This window comes from Semicossyphus pulcher, unplaced genomic scaffold (assembly GCF_022749685.1).
Source record: "Semicossyphus pulcher isolate SPU_LCO1_2020_fin unplaced genomic scaffold, fSemPul1.0.p SCAF_3, whole genome shotgun sequence".
Classification (NCBI taxonomy): Eukaryota; Metazoa; Chordata; class Actinopteri; order Labriformes; family Labridae; genus Semicossyphus; species Semicossyphus pulcher.
In genome coordinates this window covers 17,153,524-17,174,734 of record NW_027211704.1, presented here as the reverse complement: position 1 = coordinate 17,174,734, position 21,211 = coordinate 17,153,524, and the positions used below count along the sequence as shown (strand labels likewise).

At 43.4% G+C, this 21,211-nt stretch overlaps 1 protein-coding gene across 1 annotated transcript in view; it reads right to left on the bottom strand.

The window, feature by feature from the left end:
• Positions 1-21,211, bottom strand: part of dip2bb (disco-interacting protein 2 homolog Bb) — a 43,024-nt gene that overhangs the window by 6,259 nt on the left and 15,554 nt on the right. The window contains exons 2-29 of the mRNA XM_069677652.1: positions 20,512-20,583; positions 18,582-18,734; positions 14,456-14,581; positions 14,020-14,358; positions 13,699-13,848; positions 12,956-13,075; positions 12,501-12,698; positions 12,200-12,291; positions 11,063-11,173; positions 10,851-10,974; positions 10,413-10,522; positions 10,225-10,327; positions 10,063-10,127; positions 8,166-8,259; positions 7,959-8,078; positions 7,758-7,872; positions 7,321-7,460; positions 5,912-6,048; positions 5,714-5,794; positions 5,454-5,581; positions 5,105-5,219; positions 4,537-4,738; positions 3,929-4,041; positions 3,177-3,257; positions 2,948-3,071; positions 2,697-2,818; positions 2,152-2,263; positions 1,228-1,337 (exon numbers count right to left, since the gene is read on the bottom strand). Of these exons, the coding sequence (XP_069533753.1) occupies positions 1,228-1,337; positions 2,152-2,263; positions 2,697-2,818; positions 2,948-3,071; positions 3,177-3,257; positions 3,929-4,041; positions 4,537-4,738; positions 5,105-5,219; positions 5,454-5,581; positions 5,714-5,794; positions 5,912-6,048; positions 7,321-7,460; positions 7,758-7,872; positions 7,959-8,078; positions 8,166-8,259; positions 10,063-10,127; positions 10,225-10,327; positions 10,413-10,522; positions 10,851-10,974; positions 11,063-11,173; positions 12,200-12,291; positions 12,501-12,698; positions 12,956-13,075; positions 13,699-13,848; positions 14,020-14,358; positions 14,456-14,581; positions 18,582-18,734; positions 20,512-20,583 (3,557 nt within the window). The remainder of the gene's footprint in view (positions 1-1,227; positions 1,338-2,151; positions 2,264-2,696; positions 2,819-2,947; positions 3,072-3,176; positions 3,258-3,928; positions 4,042-4,536; positions 4,739-5,104; positions 5,220-5,453; positions 5,582-5,713; positions 5,795-5,911; positions 6,049-7,320; positions 7,461-7,757; positions 7,873-7,958; positions 8,079-8,165; positions 8,260-10,062; positions 10,128-10,224; positions 10,328-10,412; positions 10,523-10,850; positions 10,975-11,062; positions 11,174-12,199; positions 12,292-12,500; positions 12,699-12,955; positions 13,076-13,698; positions 13,849-14,019; positions 14,359-14,455; positions 14,582-18,581; positions 18,735-20,511; positions 20,584-21,211) is intronic.

Sequence of the window (21,211 nt, the reverse complement as noted above, 5' to 3'; positions counted from 1 at the left end):
TGTAAACATTTTGCATCTCTTGGTAGACGTTTGTGCCTCTTTGTAGTCATTTTTGTGTTTTTTTGCAGTTGTTTTGAGTCTTTTTGTAGTTGTTTTTTGTCCCTTTAATTTCTTTGTTGTTTCTTTGTAGTCATATTGTGTCTCTCTGTGGTCATTGTGTTGTTTTTTTATTGACTCTCAAACAAGAAATGTTAACAGTCACTTCAAACAGAGGCTCTGGCCCTTTGGCATATGCCTGCAAGGCCCATTAAGTAGTCAGTCCATTGCTAAGTGGAGCTTTATTTTGTCCTCTATGATGGACTTCTCACTGTATATTTTGAACATCAGTGTACAATGGCAGCTTTATAAAGCCTTGATTGTCTTACTCAGTTTGACAGCCTACAATTTTCAATTCACTCACTGTGATCTGGCAAAGGTCATAAAGCATTACCTGGAGAGGTTATATCAGGCCGGCTGTACAATAGATGTTTGACTGGACTCTCTAACAAAGAGAAGCTCTCTTACTCCTGACTGAATGATCAAACCACACGCTGGTCACTGATCGTCACTGTTTTTATAAAGGAAAATAAAAATATTCATCATTCTTCTGCAGAATAATGTTTCTTTATATGTCTATACACAAAATTAGACAGTGGTTGCAGCAGGTTTTGGAGTCTTAAAAGCCACAAGTCTCATGGTGACAACCACTTCAAAGATCATAGGTCCAACACATATCTGTCAGCATTAACTGATTCTCAATGGACTTAGATTTTGTAGTAAGAACTGGGCTGCAAGGTGTGGCCTGACAACTGACATTTACATTGATGAACATTTTCTTTGCAATGGAGTAATGTGAGATGATGCATTGATTTTGTTTAGCCAGTAAAAGAATGATACACAGATCGTTGTTTTAAACAGCAGTTTAGCACAAAAATATGATATTGACACAACATTTACGTATAATGAATGACCTTTGAAGTTTATATGGCAAACTTGATAGAAACTGCGGCTTATTTGCATTTTAAGTGACTATAGAGCAACATTATCATCCAGTTGGTGTTATGTTGCTGGCCACCTGGAGTCCATTATTCACTCACTAGTAGATCAAAGTATTTAGCCGCTTAACGCTCCACTACAGCATGTAGGCCTTATAAATGAGGGAGAAAGACATGTAAGAGCTCAGCAGCTGCATACGTAACAGCATGTTGATTTAGGATTTGGCTCAAGAGAGAAACTTTTCTGTCTCACCTTGACCCCGGTGAGCATGCCTGTGGTGGACACACTGAAGTCCAGATAAGCAATCATCTCTGCTGTGGGCGGCTTATAGATCTGTGAAGGCCGGCGGCGAGGAAGATCATCTGCAAACAGGAAGCGTGCAGGAAAGTTATCATTAAAGTATGTTAAGCAAAAATGAAATGTTATTTCCATATGCATCACATACATTAACTCTAGCTCTCAGATAGTCACACTAGAATCATCATATATTGTTTGTGCAACTCGTTCAAATTCTGATGTTGATAGGAAGAGCTGTGCAGAGAGAATACAATATTCATACTCAGTGTTTAGGGGAAAACAAAGTGGACATGCAGAAAGCTGAAAGAAGCGACCAAGCAAAGTGCACCGAGCACTCGTCTGCCCACTGAGCTATTTGTGTAATTGGAGAAATGTCCTACTTCCTGTTTGTCTTAATGCTGCAAACAGTCCACAGTAGCTGACCCAAGTGTTTCTGACAGAACTAAGCACTAAACACACCACAAGCTTTACACACACTATGACGGAGTCTGCCTGCAACTGATGAGACAATTTTACTGTCTTATATTCGACTTATGAGAAAGTCAGCTACTTTAAACTTTGAACAACGCATGTATTATCATGTAGTATACTTTGAGCAAATAGAATAAGGAGGAATTTCCACTAGTTGCTTTTTTGCTTTGGACTGATTTGCAAAAGTCCTGTTAATAAACCATTATAAGAGGCATCAACTATTTCTATGCAGTATTCACATATGTTAAAGTTTTAACCAGTAAATGAGACATTACCATTTTATACATTTTGACTTGTCACATTGGGAAAAGCACGAATAACAGCTTCTTTTACTAACAGCTGTGATTTTTCCACTGTGACAAGTTAAACGCCTGCGATGAAAGAGGCGTACGTAATTTGGAGTCTTACCTGTGTCAATGATTGTCGGCCAAGTTTTAATGTTCACAGAGGCAGCGGCTTCTTTTGAGCGCAGAGTCCTCATGAGGTTTTGAGTGGTTAGGATGCATGCAGCTTTACTGACCTGGTAACAAAGCAAAAGAGAAAAACATTTTGAACTGAATAAAGCTACTAGAAGTCATTAACGCACATAAATGCATACACACAACACAATCTGACAACCTTAAGACAACTCACCCTGGATGTTTGGACTCTGTTTGATAGACTTTTTTAAGGCATGTGATACAGATTTTGTACTGAACAAACACTTGAATGAATGACGAATTGTTTGTACTTTTTTTGATGGGACTGAGGGGGTCTAACATGGTTGAAAAATGGTGCTCAGTAACTAAACAATCAGCGTCAGTCATTTTGTGAAAAAAAAAAACACCACTAGTTTTTGAGTTTGTCATCAAAGGTGGTTTAAATGTCACAAGGTTGATATCAAGACTCCATTAATAAGCATAATCAATGAGAATACATCACACATACATGCACAAAATAGCACACACACTTACATCAATAATCATGCGGACAGTCGGCAGCGTGGCTGCCAGGTTCTGAGGGTGTGGAGGTCTGACGTTTACAGGAACACGTCCAGCGTAGAGACAGCCGTAGAAGGCAGCTATCAAATCAATGCCTGAGAGAAAGATGGAGGACAGAAGAGGAGTACATAAAAAAAGAAGAGAAAGCCATCCATGTCTCATGATAATAAAACTAAATAAGAGTAATATGCAGATGGAGAAAGGAGGCCAGAGGAGGAACCCACCGGGTGGATAGAGCAGCACGACATTCTCTCCGGTGTTGATGCTTCCTTTCTCAGTGAGCGCCGCAGCGATCTTCTCAGCGCGCTTGTGAAGCTGGACGCAGGTCGCCGTGCCAACCGTGACACCCTGAAGGACAGGAATAATGCACAGAGGAAGAGATACAAGGTCACCGGAAACACATGTAGCAATATTTCCGAATTTCTAGTCAAAGTGAACAGATCAGTTTGGTACCTTGGCATTAAGTAGAACAAAGAGGACGTGGTCCGGGTCTGTCTGTGCCCTCCAGTGTAGAGCCTCTGACAAATACTGATGCTGAAATTAAAACAAGAAATGATCAGGTCAGATTAATTGTATATATACATTGTTACAAAGACAACCACTGAGCGGTTGCACAGGGAGGAGATTTCGCTGATGGAAGAACAACTTAATAGAACTAAATGAAGTGATGCTCAGACACTGCATGAAGCTGTCCGCTTGCCAATGTGCGAACAATTTATACCACACACTCTGAGCCAATCCAGCTCTTAAATTAATGAATAATAACTTAGGATGAGAACAGTACGACTGCAGTAAAACAAAGAAGGCTACAGAAGGTGCATTTATGAATAAAACATGCATATTTGTGTTCATGTCACATTTTCATACAAGCACGCAAAATAAAAACCACAATAGGATATAAATACGCGCATGACAAGAAGAAACAAAGGTGTGGGGAAGATGCCAGAGGGGGGGCCGTAATCCTTACCATCACAGTGGGCCACATACAGAGCTACATCCAGAGAGAGAGGAGAGCAGAAAGAGAAGAGTCCAGATGTTTTTACATCTATTAAACTGAGCTGTGGCTGAGCTTCAGTCTCTAAATATTTACCATAATCACACATGCACAAGTTTCCAGCTGAGTCTGATCAACATGCACGGGGCTCTTTCGACAACAGGAGTGTGGTTAAAAAGTTCCTTGATACAGAGTTTGTTTTCAGTGATACCTTTCTAACTAGATCCTGGTCCTCGATCATGCCCAGGTCCCGCCCTGAGGCCTGAGCGATCCTCTTCCCCGCCACCAGGTTGCCCACCATCACCGACGCAGGGCCGACGCCGACTACAAGAGAAACGCAGATGATGGAAAAATTGATGCTTATAATATTTATAAAGCAGCTTGTGGAGGTTACAAAATTTGAGACAGCATTACTATTTTAGGAAATACAGAAGTCTGGTAATGGAACTAATCCCGTGTTAATAAGTGCAAAGTGTAAACGTGGCTGCGTGACGTGTACACAGTAAATGTGTGCGAATGGAAAGAGGAGCAATGGATGAAAGAACTTAACAACAATTTTCTTGCAGTTGTAGCATATTGTTTCACATCACCTTGTTGTTGATTAGTTTTATTTTTTGTTGTTACGTGTAGGTGTTGTTATGACATTTGCTGACCTTCTAAAGCCAGGGCCAACACAGCAAGAATATCCCTCCTCCAAATACAGAAACTGTTACATGTGCGTTACGTAACAATAAAGACTTCATAGCATGCCTCTTCTGAGATCACAATGTTCAGCGATTTCTTAAATATTTGCCTGTGTTGAAGATATGCGTCACTTACCGGGCTGCTTCTGCCGGGGCTTTGGCAGGTTGGTGACGCACGTATGAGGACACATGAGGATGTTGCAGGGGTGCAGGTTTCCGTCTAAGAAGAACTGTTTGGTGTCGGATATATGGATGCCACCCAGGGGGGTTTTAGGTAAGGTGTTGGCCGGGACCAGAGCAAGACAGTAGAGGCCCACCTGATGGATGCTGTCGATAGCCTGCACAGAAAAGCAGAAGTAATGCAACACTTCCTACATCCCCAACATTCAAGATTATTTTGAAAGAAAATGATTTACCATGTTTGAGTTTTGCACTGAATGTGAGAAAAATCGAACACAAACACAGTAACGACCCATAGCTACGCTAGCTCGTAGCTCCTTTGTGTCGGGGGGAAGGACATAAAAATTTGAGCAACCGTTTCAAACGCCCCGAGCGCAGGATGAGTCATCAACATCTCCAAATGTTTTCCAGGAAGTGACAAATTCGAAATGATCATTAAGACTACAAAACAAGTTTGTATGCCAGCGACAATCAGCACAAGACCTGATAGAAAAACGAAAGTACATATTTTAATTCAGGTTTACCTGAAGCACTCGGCTCATCCACTGGAAGCTGTCCTCCTCGCTTGCATCCGGCCTCTGCTCCGCCACAATCACAACCCTCTCATCATAGAACACTGTGATTGAAAACACAGCGATCCTGAGGGGCAAAAACATAGAAGACTATTGAGTAGAAGTTACACAAGCAGTTTAAATGCATTTAGTTGTTTATATGTTAACTCCACATCCTGTCATGCCTTGTTTCAGGCCTGCTGTGTCTCCTTTGTACCACCAGGTGTCAGCAGCGATAAAAACAGATTCACACTTCACCCAGAGAGAAGCTCATCCTCTTTCTAAACACTTTGTCTAAAGAAGAATTCGTTCCTCTCCTCACCTCCCGCGGTACACAGTCTTCACCGGCTCCACGGCCAGAGCGGTGGCCACCAAGTCGTCAGCGTTGTGCCTGCGTCCGCTCACCATGAGCAGACCCTCGATCTTCCCCACCACAAAGATCAGACTGCCCTGTACGCAGCAGAGGACACACACACAGTGAGATCATTATGCTGTGGATATTAAGACCCATTCAGAAAGAGAGAGAGAGGCGAGTCTCAACTTATCACACATGTTTCCCTGTAATAAAACAGTCCTACTCACAGGGCCGACAAACCCCAGGAGTCCTGAGCGCACAAAAGGAATCTCTCCAATAGGAACTCCATTGGCATTTACGGGTATCACCTGAACACGATGATACACACACAGAAAAGAGGGGGGCGTAACATAGAATAAATTAATTTCTGATTGATTAGACTGAATAAGCACAGAAGGGTTAGAGATGTTACTCTGCTTTCATACCTCAAAGGTGTTCTTGGTGACTCCAGGCAGGCCGTAGTACATGTTGCCTCCAGCGCGAGAGTTCACTATGATCTCTCCTATCTCGTCTGTTTTACACAGCTGAGGAGGCCCGTCAGGTTTAACGATGCACATCAGAGCTGGAGGCACACAAAGGGAACATTTATACATAAAAGAAACATCTTGCTTCTTCGTCTAGAAATCAAAGATCTACAGTTGTACTTTTACAAAGTTCACTCTGCCTCAAGCTGCTGAGGTTGGCAGATTAAAATAAAGACAAAAGAGGAATACAGATTGTATGACCTGTGTGATTTTAGAGAGGTGAAGAAAGTCTTCTTAAAGATATAATTCTCACATTAAAACAAGGTTTGACAAACCCTAAAATATTCTGGTTTAGAGACGGCGTCACAGAGGCAAAAGGCACACAACGTGTCGACAAACAGCGCAGGCTTCCCATACAAACACACAGCACGCTTTCACCCTGACAGCTCCACCTTTTACACTGATGCCGTTACTCCTCTGTGACTACCTGATGCCGGCTCAGAGGCGGAGCAACTTTCGCCGCACCGTTCAGTCTCAGTGCGTTTTACATTGAAGACGAGGTGTAACAGAGGCCTAACAGTCCTGCCTTGAAGCTAATAACTTTTTTTATTTTGATGTGTGTTTATATTTCCTCACTTGAGTGCAAAAGTATGCACGACGGGCAATTTAATAAGGCCTTGATTTGAGTTTTCCAGTTTCTTTCAAACATCAAAAGTGTGGAATAAAAATCTGCTTCTTGTTTGTTTTCGGTTAATGCTATTTGACACGGAGGAGTGCATTAGAAGTGCAACATACAATAATGCACAAAACCAGATGCACCTTTTTTTAGTGTTGGAAGTGATAATTGACAAAACGTTTCCACATGAGGCTTTTAAATAAAGTTTAAAGAAAACACACAATGCAGGTAAAACACTCAAAATACAGCTTTGTCTTCAGAGGAGAATTAAGTGTGAGAGGAATTCTGTTTATTTCTGAAAGTTGTGTTACATCTTTAACTAAGTGGGTTAACAGTTTAAAAAATGTGCTCCTTATTCACAAAAGCCTCAGTAAGCCCTCACAGGGAACATTGTGCCACAGTTATCTCATCAGCTTGTGTTAATGGTGTTTGCAGAAAGCTCCAACATCCAAGATTTGAGAGCTGGCTGCAACACATCAGCCAATGTAAAAACAACTGAATCTTTCTCACAACATTTATGTTTGCTTATTGGGCTCATATTAGAGACAACATCATGTAGGTCATGAGTGCTTTCTTATCGCACGCGACACTCAAATCTTATTAAATTGTATGTCAGACTTTCCCACAAGCACCTATCTGTCATTTGTCTTTGACGCTTCCCTCTCGACTCATCCGCCTTTCCTTCTGCGCTCACCTCCGGGCATGACGTGCCCCACATCCTGTACAGTCAGGGCGGAGTTCTTGTCTTCGGTGTTGACCCTGATGACACCGTGGCTCAGGCCGCCCATGGAGAGGATGGCTCGGGCGGGGAGGGGTGCGCCAGGGACTCCCGGTCTACACAGGAGAGGGTTTCGATCAAACATGGACACTTCTATCCATCCCATCTGTTCTTACAGTTAGCCATCTGCTGACCCTCCCATGTACACCACCACATACAGACAAACAGATGACGTGCACATCCACCCTGCTAATAACTACCAGTAACAATGAAAATCAGCCTTGAGGGAAGCAGTGAGAGAGTTCTTTCTTTCTCAGCTCATATTTATTACTGTGTTCTTAAACAGGAAGTTGTTGGGAGTAAAAAGTTGGAAAAAGGAAGATTTCTATTTAATGTACTGCAAAGTCACATACCTGCGTATAGCTACTGTCATGGCCTCGGGGGAGGTAGCACAGGGACAGATGACTTCCGGTTTCAGCCCGTGAGACTGAAACACGTTCAGGAAGGCATCACACGAAGACACCGACCCTGGACAGCAAGAGATGGAGGATTCAACATGTTATCTAATTTGAACAGACATAGTGTTACAAAGCTGGGGGTCCTAACGTACTCACAGGGGTTAGCACCATCGGCAACGATCAGCATCCGTAATGAGGCCAGACTGGTGTCTCTCTGGTCCCGATGAGCCATCATGGCCCAGTGGAGATCACGGCACTTCACCAAACCTACACGAGCTGCACAGGAATAAGAGCGAGATGTCACACTGTGCGTTACATTCTTCTGTGTTGCTTTAGTCAAGCTGAGAGAACTCTGTAATGTACCTTTGTTTACGTGGACCCTCTGCACCCAGGAGAGAGGACAAGCCTTCATTACTGCGTAGGGAACACTGATAGTGTGTATCCGATTCATCACAGCCTGGAGGAAAAGACAAAACAGTGTAAAACTTATTTTCCCATCATATTAAAAACCCACATTTTAGAGACATTCCAGCAAATTGTTGTTAATTTAAAGAAAACGTGTTCTCCTTAAAGAACCCCTCCAGTGAAAATCAAGTGTTTAACCTTGTGAACATCTCCATGTGGTGTTCTTCATGTGCTACAAGACACATCAGGGACAACATGAGCAGTCATCTCCATGGCTGGGCCTGTCTGCTTTTAAACTGCAGTGTACCAAGGACAGGCTGAACAACACGTTTTCAGATTGGCAGGTTTGAGACGTCACAAACCTAAGGAGCCAATCCCGTTAATGGACGGGGTGACGCTATGCATATCATTATGCGCAATCTGTGGCAACCACTTCGGCGATGTGCGAGCCAGCTGTAACTGTCATCGTCATTTTTGCGAACTCACTACTGACTACTAACGTTAACGTTACTACTACTAATTACTACATTTCAAGCTAGCTAAGTTTCAACAAGTTGTCACTAAACGATGGCAGAGACGTGTTTTGTTTTCACAACGGAGGGGCCGGTTGGAAATTTGCATAGTGGGCGGGGCCTATGAAGATGATTGATGCAGAGGGAGAAGGAGGAGACGCAGATTTTTACAAGGTAATTAAACGTATTTTGCAGAAAAATCATATCAGACACAATTTATATTTCAAGCAAAGCATTTTATATGTCTTAAAAACATGACTGGAGCTGCTCTTTAACTTTCAACAGAACCTGGCAGTTTATTGGCCTCATGGCTAAAATCTTGGTGCTTACACAGGAAATCTTTAGTTTACCGACGTATCTGTTTAATAAAGGAGCAAAAGCATTGCATCATGTGCCAATATACAAAGGCCTTTTCCTCTGTTTAATATAATCCATGAGGATGTTTGATTAGTTTATCAGATACTTGATGAGAACAGACACAAATATTTCCCTTCTTGTTCTGTTGCAGCGATCTACAACAACTAGCATCATGTGAAATAACTCTGAAAGCATTATCAGAAAGCCCTGAGGTGGGGTGCTGGTTTAGCTCAGGTGGTGCAGCAGGCACCCCATGTACAGAGGCTATAGTCCTCCATGCACTAATCGCAGACTCGACTCCCAGCCTGCCGATCATTTGGTGCATATCACACCCCCACTCTCTAATCCCTGCATTTCCTGTCTCTCTTCAGCTGTCCTATACAATAAAGGCAAAAGCCGAAAGCCTTGAAGCAGGAAGCTGCAAACTTTGACACTTAATGGACAAGAAGTCCACGTAAAGCCTTTGTTAAATCCTTTCTTGAGCTTGAATGTGCATTAAATCTGTGGTTTTTTAACTGGTGGGTCGGGACCCTAAAGTGGGTCGCAGAGCTGTTTTCAGATGTGTGCTTGAAAAAAACAGAAAGTCTATGCTGCACTTTCATTTTGAAGGACAGGGGTTTCCTTTGAGGTGCATGCAGTAGTAGTGTGTATTCACACTCCATGTATCCACTGATTGGGTAATTCCAGCTACAGTTACATTTACATTCTTGAAATTGATGAGCCCTACAGTAGCTGCATTTATGTTGTAATATTTGACTTTATTTCTGTAGAAAAACGGCTGCTAATTTAATGAATTATACTGTTGTGTTTTGGGATGTTGTACCATTTTTTATTAAATAGAGTTGAGTGGTTGAAAATATTCAGAAATTTGGGTCACAATTTGTCCTTAAGGAGGTGGTGGTGGGTCCTGAGGCTAGACCAGTTGGGAACCCCTGCATTAAATCATAAGCACACATACACCCCTGCATATGTCCAAATACACTCACCGTGAGAACGCCATGCCACAGGCCCATATCTTTCTTAAAGTCCAGAACATTCACTAAAGTTTCCCCTTGAAGGAAGAGAAGAAAGACAGAAGGGACGTCAGACTTAGAACAACAGCGCTGATGAGGAAAGCGCTCAGATGATGGATGAGGGTCGATACTCACCCTCACAGTAGTTGCAGGCCTGGGTCAGAGCTTGGCAGTGGGTCAACATGGCTACTTTAGAGACAGCAACACCCACCACTGTGCCCTCTTTACTCGCCTTGTACTGCACAGAGAGAATACAACAGACCATGTGAGTAAACGGCGACACTTATCATTCATCATTCATCACTCATAACAAAGCCAGTTACCTCTATATAAGCAGGGTCGGTGTTGGCGGTGGGGATGTGCGGCTGCCAGTCTTTGGAAGGCTTGGTCAGGTATTTTGAGTCCGTCACCACCCACTTCATTCGAGGCCAGCCTATCAGAGAGAGACATCAGTGAAATAAAGTCAGGTCAAACCAAACAGGGATTATATTTTCTGAAGAAGGATTCATTTCTTTCTTATACAACCATTTTGAAAAAGTAATTGCCTGAAATCCATCATCACGTCTGCATTAAAATACAGAGTACACTCTCTCCTCCCTCAGTAACAATCTTGTGCACAAACAGCCTGAAGGTGACCTGAGATTGATACATTATAGTTTTTCCTTTCAGAAATGTTTCAAAGAAGACCAAGTATTAGTGTTTAACCAGCGCGTCTATGAACTTTAAATAAAGTTTAATAATTTCAGACAGAGCTGACTGACCTTTAAACTGCAGTATTTCCCCGGTGGGGGTCTTGGGTAAACCCTTCAGACAGATCTCACTGGTTAGAGCGAGACCGACTCCACAGCTGCCGAGCAGAAAACCCACCTGGCTGATACCTGCATCCTAAAAACACACAAACACATTCATAGTTAACTAACAGCAAAACTTCTGTACTTTAAGAATGCACATGTGCCTCTGAGGGTTTCCCTACCTTGCGAGACAGTGGTACTTCAATAGGTACAGGTATAACCTCAGCCAGCAGGCAGCCGTAGAAGGCCACCCAGAACATCCCCGGGTCACTGTTGGGGTAAACCAGCGCCACCTAAAGAGACATCAGACTTTACATTCAGTAACATTTTATACAAGAGTAAAATAAGAATGTGAGGCTTATGAGAATGTTGTTTTGTCAGTTTCATAACTTTTAAATGGACTAAAGTGGTGGGTTAAAGTGATAATCTCGAAGATTTTGATTTAAATAAATCTCTGTTAAGTCACTATCTATAGCCGAATGAGGGAACACAATAGTGATCGAGCCTATGGCCCACTGATGAAAGCCTTTGCATTTGCAGTATTACAGACTGGGTGTCTGTGTGTGAAAAAATCACAAGCGGCGCCCAGTTAGTGATGCGTTTCCCATCACCCAGCAGTGGTTGGTCTGCCAGAGAGGGTAGGCGGAGCTAAGCGGCTGCTTTTCCGCTCTCTGCAAGTGTTGTGAGTAAACAGTAATCTACTATGGCTGAACAAACAAAGAAAAGATAGATGACTACAGCTTCAAAAATAAGTGAAAATCCAAAGAAAAAGAAACAAACTCGACGCTCAGATGAAGGCAAACAGTCTAAAGAGAAAGCAACTGTCAGTGAGGAAAATCAAGACCGTAACAAAGGGAGCCAACCGTGGACGTCACACATGCGTCACCGTTTGGATATCTGGGAAGTGTGCTCCCGCAATTACCATTTATCGTCATAGGTGCCGCCAAAGAGAACGACACTGACATGTTGGAGATTACAAGATTACTTTAATGATCGTCACACATGTTCCCATCCCTACTCATGTTGCTAGCATGGCTAAAAATGATGTGACTCTTTGTTTTCCTCATTAGGTAACTAGTTACTCATTCATGCCTTTCATGGATAATTCAGCAACAATAAATCTCTCTTGGGGCTCCTTTGGGATCAGGCACAGCAAAGCTGTGGAAGTTGCAAATGCACGGTTTAAAGGACTACAGCACCTTGTTGCTGCAGATACTGCAAATGACGCATCCCTTTGTACTCAATGAACCCGCCATGATGACACAACATCTGATACATGTTTTTTTCTGTGTGTTAGCATCGTGTGCCGGCTCTCTCACTCTGTCTCCAGGCTTCAGGATTTGCTCGTTCTTGGTGCCCAGCTTGTTCAGGAGGGTGTACGCCAGCTTCACACTGCGACTCCACAGCTTCCCTAACAGACAGAAGGTGCAGCGGGGAGGGGGGAGGTGGGAGGATAGGTTATGTGGCTTATCACTGCCAGAAAATCTTATGTCACAGAGCAGAACGAATCTCTTCTATCTAGATGAACTCTTAAACTCTAAACATTCACTCCTTAGAAGTACCTCGAAACATGACGGTACAGATTTAACACTTCAGTCTACAGATTAAACTGTGTCTCACCATAAGTCAGGGTATAGAGCGGTTTGCCTGTGATGTCAAGAGCAGTAAGGGCGGGGCTCTTCCCCTGAGTGGCCCCCCAACGGGCCAGTGCTGCCTGCAGGGCCGGGGGCCAGTTACTGACCACTCCCAACGGCTCCCCTTTCACCGGGATGATCTGACGGCCCTCTGGCTTCGGTGTGTTGGGGTCCGGCTGGGGCACTGAGAGACAATAACACAAAGGAACACTTCGAGTTATATTACAGATTAATGAGGGTCACTGTTGACGCCACCTGGAGCCAATACATCAGTGCTGTAGATCAGTTTTATGGACTTGTTTCTCCTTCCTGTGTCTTCTTCTCTGCTTTTATATTTGGAGCTCTCCAACTAACTTCAGTAGTAGCAGGCAAAAAACCCTCCACAGCTACTTAAGTGGTGTATTGTGAGGTGTGCTTGAGGCGTTTCATGAAGCTGCGTACCTTCTACGATCTCCTCGGAGTCGTCGGTGAAGAACTCGCTGAGCGGCGGTCTCTTGGGCCTCTTCAGGGTGTTGAGCAGCTGCTGGATCTTGGTGGACACTCTGCTGCTCACAGGAACTCCTACACGCAGGATGAAGGTGGAGACAGGCGGCGGCAGGACAAACACACAGTCACACACGTCGTGATCGCACAAACAGTGACAGAACGCTACGTGTTTAAAATCCTTCCCATCTTCTTACCATGCTGCTCTTCATCCCAGAACACAGGAGAGTGTATTTCACAGCTACAATAGGAACTGATTGTGATGTTTTTTTTGGGAGTGAAAAGCAGCATATGTAGGTGGCAACAACACGAGGAAAACATGGTGAGAACTGGGGTAAAGGTTGTTTTTGTCTGGGATCACACGTGAGGATTCATTCTGTGTGTGGATGTTGTTTCTGTTGCTTTTATTTCTTTAATCATTCATTACAAACGGGAGGAGAATACGGGAACAACAGCAAACACAGAAGGCTCGGGGCGTAAATACATAAAGGAGTTTCCTTACTCTGGAAATTACCTCTTCCTATGAGCAGGTCAAATAAACACGTGACAGAGAAAGATCAAGAAGAAAAGACAGCAGTAAAGTGTGATTAATGAAATGTCATGGCTGGAAGTCAACTCTTATTTTGAAGAGATTTGTGAGTGGAGTCAGCTTCCACAGAGACACACCAACAAACACAAAAGTTACGTGATGTAATCCTTACCGTCCGCAGTCTCCATCATGCTCGAGCGGCTCTGCCCTCGGCTCATCCCTCGAACCACGACGTTAGAGGGCAGGTCCACCCGTGATCCCCCCCTGGATTGAGGGGCCATAGCTGTCACATCTGGAGGCGGGGCGCTGTTCTCTGAGGGAGCTGCAGGAGGAGAAAGAGAGGACCGTCTGAACAACCAGATGCTTTAGCTTGCTTTCTAATTCCAGATTTTAACTAGGGATTAAAACCAGGATACAATGGTTATAATAAGAGGAAAAATACTAGAAGACAGTAATATCCGTGACTATTTAGTTAGAGTCTGAAGTGCCTCACCGATGCGACTGTGAGCCAGCATGTCGGTCACGGCTGCAGTGTGCGGCGGTTCGTGCGGTTGGCGCTGAGGCTGGTACTGCGGCTGGTAGTGAGGCTGATACAGGGGTTGGTACTGCGGTTTGTACTGGGGCTGAGGCTGAGCCTGGCTCTGAGGCTGCGGCTTAGCCTCTCTCTCGTGGGACAGGGTGGAGGAGGCGGAGGAGGAGGTGGAGGAGCCCTGGACGGTGCGGTTGATCCAGGCATCTGGACTCTGAATGTTGGGGTGGACGGCAGGCGGAGGAGCGACCACCGAGGACTGCCTGCGCATGGCTGTCTCGTCCTCAGAACCTGATGAGGAGTCTGAAAAACAGAAACAAAGAGGGAATTATCCACAACTGTATCCTCTGTGTTTACGGACAAAATAGTGTTCACGTTTTTAAACTTTTAATGACAGTACCTGGTGGTGTGCGGGTTTCGATGGGAGATTGCACATAGGTGGATCGACGCTTGGTAGGCATGGGGAGCGCCATCTTCTCCTCCTTGTGTTTAGCCAGAGCAGCTTGTACTGCTTCAGTGTGAATATCTGCAGAGGCAGAAAAATACACACAGTTAGGGTTTAGAAAATTGACTCATTAAGAGGCCGTTTGCCCACAACACATTAACATACTTTCTTCTTTGTAAATTGGCTTAATTAGAGACTTCCTGCAGCTACTGCTTTATTTGTTCAAGTTAGCTGTGAGTCGTCTAAATCCACGGCTCCAAACCAAGGTGAACTAAGTTTACATCCTGGTGCCTCAAGTGCAAAGGCTGTGCCAAGCAGATTTCCTGATAAATTCCTGTTGTTACGAATAAAAATGTTGCAGGTTAATAAGAATAAGATTTAATGCAGTGAGGTGATGTATCTTAAATACCTTTTCTGGACTCAGTGTTGGTTTAATTTGACAGAATGTGAAGATAAATTGGACAGAAAATAGGTAAAAATGACTGAGGCTACTCTGCTCTTATCTTATAAACAAGTGTAACTTGTGAACACTTGAGAGGACACAAATCTTCATTTTAAAAGTATATTTTTGATAGCACCATTTAAGATTTTTGTATCTGCAAGGCTGTCTTTAATGAGGGCCAGCCTATTAGGATGATAGTGATAAAGTCAGGAGAAAATCCTTGGAGGATGACTGTTTTTCCCTCTGCCACAGGAAACCATGAAGTGATGACGGAGCCAGGCTGTGTGTTAGCCCACACACTTGCCTACACACGCACACGGTAATACATGCAAAAACACTTTCATTGGATGACACCCACGGGCACACATTAAAAAGGACCATGTTATCAGCCACACATTCAGACTACATAACAAAACATGAGCAACAAAAGCCCACTCGCTGACAAATCACATCTATAAACTCGGGGGACATCATTTCCGTTCAAACATCAACGCATTTACAAAAATCATCAGCACAGCTCATTACACAGCAGCAGTGGGGACCATTATTACATAACCGGCATTCTGCTGAACAGACTGCTCCGCGCTAAATCATCTTTCTCATAATGTGCCAGCGTCCACCCTCACACAGGAGCGTCAGGAGGGGCTGACTCTTACACATGTCTGGGAGGATGAGGGCTGTCTCTGTGGTGATAAGCACGGTGGGGTTTAAGGAGGCTAGCGGTGTGTTTTACACCAGCTCAAATTACTTCCGATATGTACGGACAGTTTAAGACTTTAATCCGGTATTATCCTTCATACACACCTTTTGGTTTACTATCTAAATGTGCATAAGAGGAATAGTTTACACAACAAACTGTACATGTGTTACTGAAGACACAGCAGCCTCACAAAAAACCTGTTTTCTGTTGAACGCAGCACAGAGAGGCTGTTTAAAGGGAGTAATAACATGGGGAAGCTAGAGGAGATGAGAGGCAATAAAATAAAGGCTGCTCTCTCTCTCTCTCTCTTTATGGAGCCCATGAAATGTTTAGCACTTGAATTTTTACTGTTTTGTATTGCTGCATTGTTTTATAATTTCTTATTTTAATTATTTGTGTGTGCTGGGTCTCTATGCTCTTTTAAAACTCAGCTTTCTATGTTAGCTAGCAGTGCTAGCCGCTCTAGGGATGTCACTGCGAGTCTGCTGGTCGGTCTAGATTGAAATACATCATCAATGTAATAATGAAATGTCATAAGATTTTGTTAAAACATTTATAGTTCCCAAAGGATGATTATTATAGACGTGTGTGACCCCCCCAGACCTTAACTCTTATGCCAGTATCAGCTAGAACTCCTAGAACCAGGATGACCGAGTTAACTGCTTTTGAAGACACTTCTATTAGCCAGAGTTTGTGTTTACAGCTAATTAGCAATGTTAGCATGCTAAATGTCTTTACCATATATACGTATGGGCTAAGTTCAAATTGTAAAGATGGTAAATGTTTACTTAAAATTAGCATGTTAGCATTGTCAGCGTCATAATTGGTTATGCTAGCATGACTAGAGTGCTAGTGTTGTTGCTCTGGCTGTGTTCAAAATCAGCTAGTGCTAGTATAGCTAGTCTAACAGGGTCATATTTGAACCTGTTATCTTTCACTGTTTTGTGTTATAATTACACAAAATGTACCTGGCAGAACTTCATTATTTATTGTTATTTACAGCCCCTCCTTCCTCTGTGGTTCTTGCTATATATTTATTTCGCCCCCCTGCCCCCTTTTGTAAAAATTCCCCTGTGAGAGAGGTTGGTGTCTATTGTTAAGTTATTGTCTTAATCCTTCCTCTTTTTTATCGTATTCTTTTGTATATTTTAATTTTCTACCATGTTATAGTGTCCTACTTGTTGATGTGTTCAATTAATTTGAATGTCCTGTAATCGTTATTTTAATAGTCAGCAAGCTAGCTTAATGTGTGCAGCAAGTTAAAGTTCGCCTGAAACGACTCAGTCAGCTCTGTCCCTTTAAGATACCCCGTCCCAACAAGCATGCTTTCTTCTGATTGGCCAGATCTCTGAAGCCTGCGGAGGCGTGTAGAAAAAACTGTGTGAAACCTGGCGTTCACAGCAGCCTGCAGACTGAGCTGAGCCCTGGGATAATTCCAACATACTTTTTTTTTACCTACAGATTTGAAACTTCACCCACGTTTACTGTCGACATCCAACATTGCAACATGATATATATGATGTAAAATGCGAAGCAGCATAATACACCCTACTTAAGTTATATTATGTGCACTGCAATTCTATTTGATCTGTGTAGGAGCTGGAGCGGGCAAGCTTTTATTGGAGGTTCTGTCTGTCTTTCCGTTGCCCAGAATAAACTGTGGCGCAGAAAGTGTCCCGGTGTCACAGCATCAGCACAAACGCCACACAATGCAGAAGCACACTGGTTACACTAGCACACTAAATTTACTCGCGACCACTTTATTTGAGGTTCCCAAACACTCACTTGTCACAAAAGAGTGCAAATCTCGTTGTGTAACTTCTATAGAATCACACCTATACCAAATAAATGTGGTCCTGCTATACACTACACTTGATTAAACACCACAATTAAAGCCATCACAATTGACTGAAGGGAAAATTACAGGTATGCAACTACACAACGGGGGACTGTGGTTCAAAAGGTGGAGCACTTTCAATTTAGTCCATTTAATACACAGTGTAATGGGTGTGGAAAAATACTATTCATCCGTGTCCGACATCTCATAGCCTAGCCGAAATGTAGCTAGTGTTTTAACTGTACTCCTCTTTAAATAGAAAAAATGGGCGGCACTCTCATTCCTTGTTGTCTCTTTAAACCCATCATACAAAACTTTACCTCTGCGCCACTTTGTTAAAGCCCAAGACAACGCAGCGCTACTTCCTCTCAGTCCATTTAATTCACATTCATAATCTCAGTTTTGCCTTTACTCTATTTTTACAGCTCTAATCCTCTCTGTGTGGAATCCTCCTCCCCAATCTCCTTCTGAATCCTTCAATCAGATAAAAATATTCTGTTTCTGGACAGATTTTCGATGACAAAGAAGCTTTTTCCAGCCTTACAGACTTTAGATGACTCAGCCTGGTTTTTGGCGTGCTGCAGTTTGAGGGTGTTTCATGTGAGAGGCAAGAGTCGTTAAAAAAGGGCAAGAAGGAAGAGAGACAGCCGTCTGAACCTCAGCTAACAGACAGTCTGTCTCCCTCCTCACACGCTCTATGCTCTTTCACCTCTACTGCTCTGTTTCCTTATATCCTCGCACGCGTCAGGTTTTCCCCTCTGCATCAGTATTCCCCCTGTTCTCCTCACACATAGCCGGGCAGTGACATCACTCTGCTCTCACCGAGTGGGGGTCCTCACTGAGGGGCCCCCCCAGCTGCAGGGCTGCACTGTCGTCTGTCTCAGCCCCTCACAAACACACACACACACACACACACACACACAGAAACTTTTCTTTAATTGGTCCCTTTGCAATGGCACAGTGTCTGAGCTGAAAACAGGCGCAACAAGTGGAACAAATGTAGGCTAATGAGAGCGCTGCAGAGGAAACGATGTGTCCTCAGTGATTACTGCATCAGAGGTGAGTGTATCAGTTATTTTTTGTTTTAAGATGGAGTTCCTACCTGATCTGTAGCGGTCATCCCTGGTTCCTCCACCCCGATGTGTCCTGCGGGAGCGGCGTTCCCGGTAACGGGATGAGCTGGAGGGGGGAGGGGCGTGGCTGGAGGAGCAACTGGGAGCGGGAGGCTGCACGTCATTCTGACGGGGCGGCTCCACTGTCAAATATATACAACAAATATGCATTAATAAACCGCGTTAAATATGAGAATCTTGCATATTCATTTTCTTCTGATCCATCTTCAGCCTCTATATTATATGAGCTTGTTCACGGAAAAAGAAGAAAGCTGATAGATATAATAACATGTAGTATATTTAGTATAACAGTTTAACATGAGGCAGTGGTTAGCCATGTTGCTTCACAGCTTGAAGGTTCCTGGTTTGAATCCCAGTTTGGATGTACAGTAAGGGGCCATGCTGTGTGGAGTTTGCATGTTCTCCCCATGTGTGTATGTCTTAATTGGTTACTCTGAAATTGCTTGTAGGTGTGAGTGTGAGCGTGAGCGGTTGTTTGTCTCTATATGTCAGCCCTGTGATTGACTGCCGATGTACCCCGCCCCGGGGCTCCGGCCCTATCCCAGCTGTCATTTGGTCGCATTTAAGGGAGAAGCAAACAAATATCAATAATCAACAGCACGATAGTGGACTAGTCAATGAAATATATCACAAACATTTCCTATCCATACAAGTTTGTAGTAAATTCCTTCAACTCCAGGCTAACAAGCCGTGTGATTCTACCGGGTGAGACAAATTCACCTTCAGCTTAATCATCTGTTGGTAGAAACTATTTTTCACACAGCAACCATCAGTAGGATAAGTGATCATCAGAGGGATGAGCACCACTAGGAGGCAGCAATGAGGCCAGTGTCATTTACATTACAGATTATTTACAGCAATCTCATTTAGTTTCCTGCTGTTATTCTACAATGCAGTTAGATTTGAACATTTTGTGAGTATTTGAATAGAACCTTTGCAGCGTGAGAGCCAAGCTGAATCAAATCATCAATTTAGGTCAAATTACAATTACAGTAATATTTACTGAGACCCATCTTAATTTCTAATAAGCAAGCACTTGGCAACAGTGGCAAAGAAAAACTTCCTTTTAACAGGCAGAAAACCTGAGCAGAACTACACTCAATGCTGGACTGCCATCTGCCACAGAGAAAATGTAAGCGTTAAAGGGATAGTTCGGTTTGTTTGAAGTGGGGTTGTATGAGATACTTATCAATAGTAAGTGTACCACATACAGTGGTTGCCCCAGTGGAGGCCCCTGTATTGACAAATCAGCCAGAGTGCCAGCACGGAAGCTAGGCTATATGTCGCTGCAGATCATTTTCACATGTAATTTATCCACTTATAAGGATGTCTCAGCTAAAAATCAATAGTGGTTTCAATTGCACGCTATATTTGAATATTTCATCGCGTTTCACCTTTCAGTAAGAAAGCCTCTTTATTTGGCACTACTTTGTGTGGACTGCAACACATACGTGTTACTACGCCTGCAGCGTACGGTGTCGGATAAGCTGTTTGTGTCAGCGGTTTGTAGAAGAGGCAACAAACAAAAGAAGATACAATATTATGGAGACGGCAAAGTGCCGTTCACGGTGGGGACTAGAGGACATCGTTTTCCTTCATGTGTGAAGTGTTTTATGCCAGACTGAAATCGAACTTCACTTTTCTGAAGATATCTCACTTCAAACAAACCAAACTATCCCTTTATAGCGTTTTTAAAAAGTAAAGAATTAAAATGTATGAGAAGATTGAAGAGGTAGAAAACAGGGAGTTGTTTTTATAGCACAGAAAAAATCAACTAAAATCTAATGGTCATAAATTCGAGACTTTTTTTTAAATTATGTCTGAGATGCTGATCTTGATAGGGGACAGGGGATGTGCAGCTTGTTTGCATTGGAAAGAAAGGACTTGGTGGATCTTTACCTGGAGTATGGATGATGTACGGAGCCAGGAGTTTGGTCCTTTTCTTCTCATAGCCCTTCTGTGTGATGTCACCTGTGAAGGATCACAGAGAAAGATTACTTAGCTTGATAAGGCAAGGTCAACTTAAATTTCATCTTCATTTCATCAGACGCGTTTCACATTTTACTGGCAAAACAACAACCCAAAAATCACTGATGCTTTGAAAGACTCCCTAATGAACTATTTATGGTTTGATAATGAGCTGAACATGTCTGGTCTAGTGTCTGAATGTGGTCAATCCCCATCTTCCAACACAAGAATGGTTACAGAGCAACAGAGAGCATAGGAGAAGAAGATAGAAACACAGATGGATGCACACAGCGCTGCAGTAATCTCCAGAGATGGCTGAGGGCGTCGAAGATGTGGCTCCGTTCCAGCTTCGAGTTTTACACGAAGAGGAAAAACAAAACAGGACTAAATTTGGAAACATAAGGAAGCGTGGGCAGGAGATTTCAGAGATGATTCAGAGCTGCTGGGAGAAAACACAGAAGCATGAAAGCGAGAGAGATAAGGAGAGGGAGGGATGATAGAGGTGAGTTGTGGTGCATGCAGAGCACAGAGCAGGAATCTCATGTCACAAGTGGCTGAGGAGAAAAATGACCGTTCAACACCCCCCTCCTGTCCCTCCTGCAGACAGCCCCCCTGGCATCTCCCTCCACCT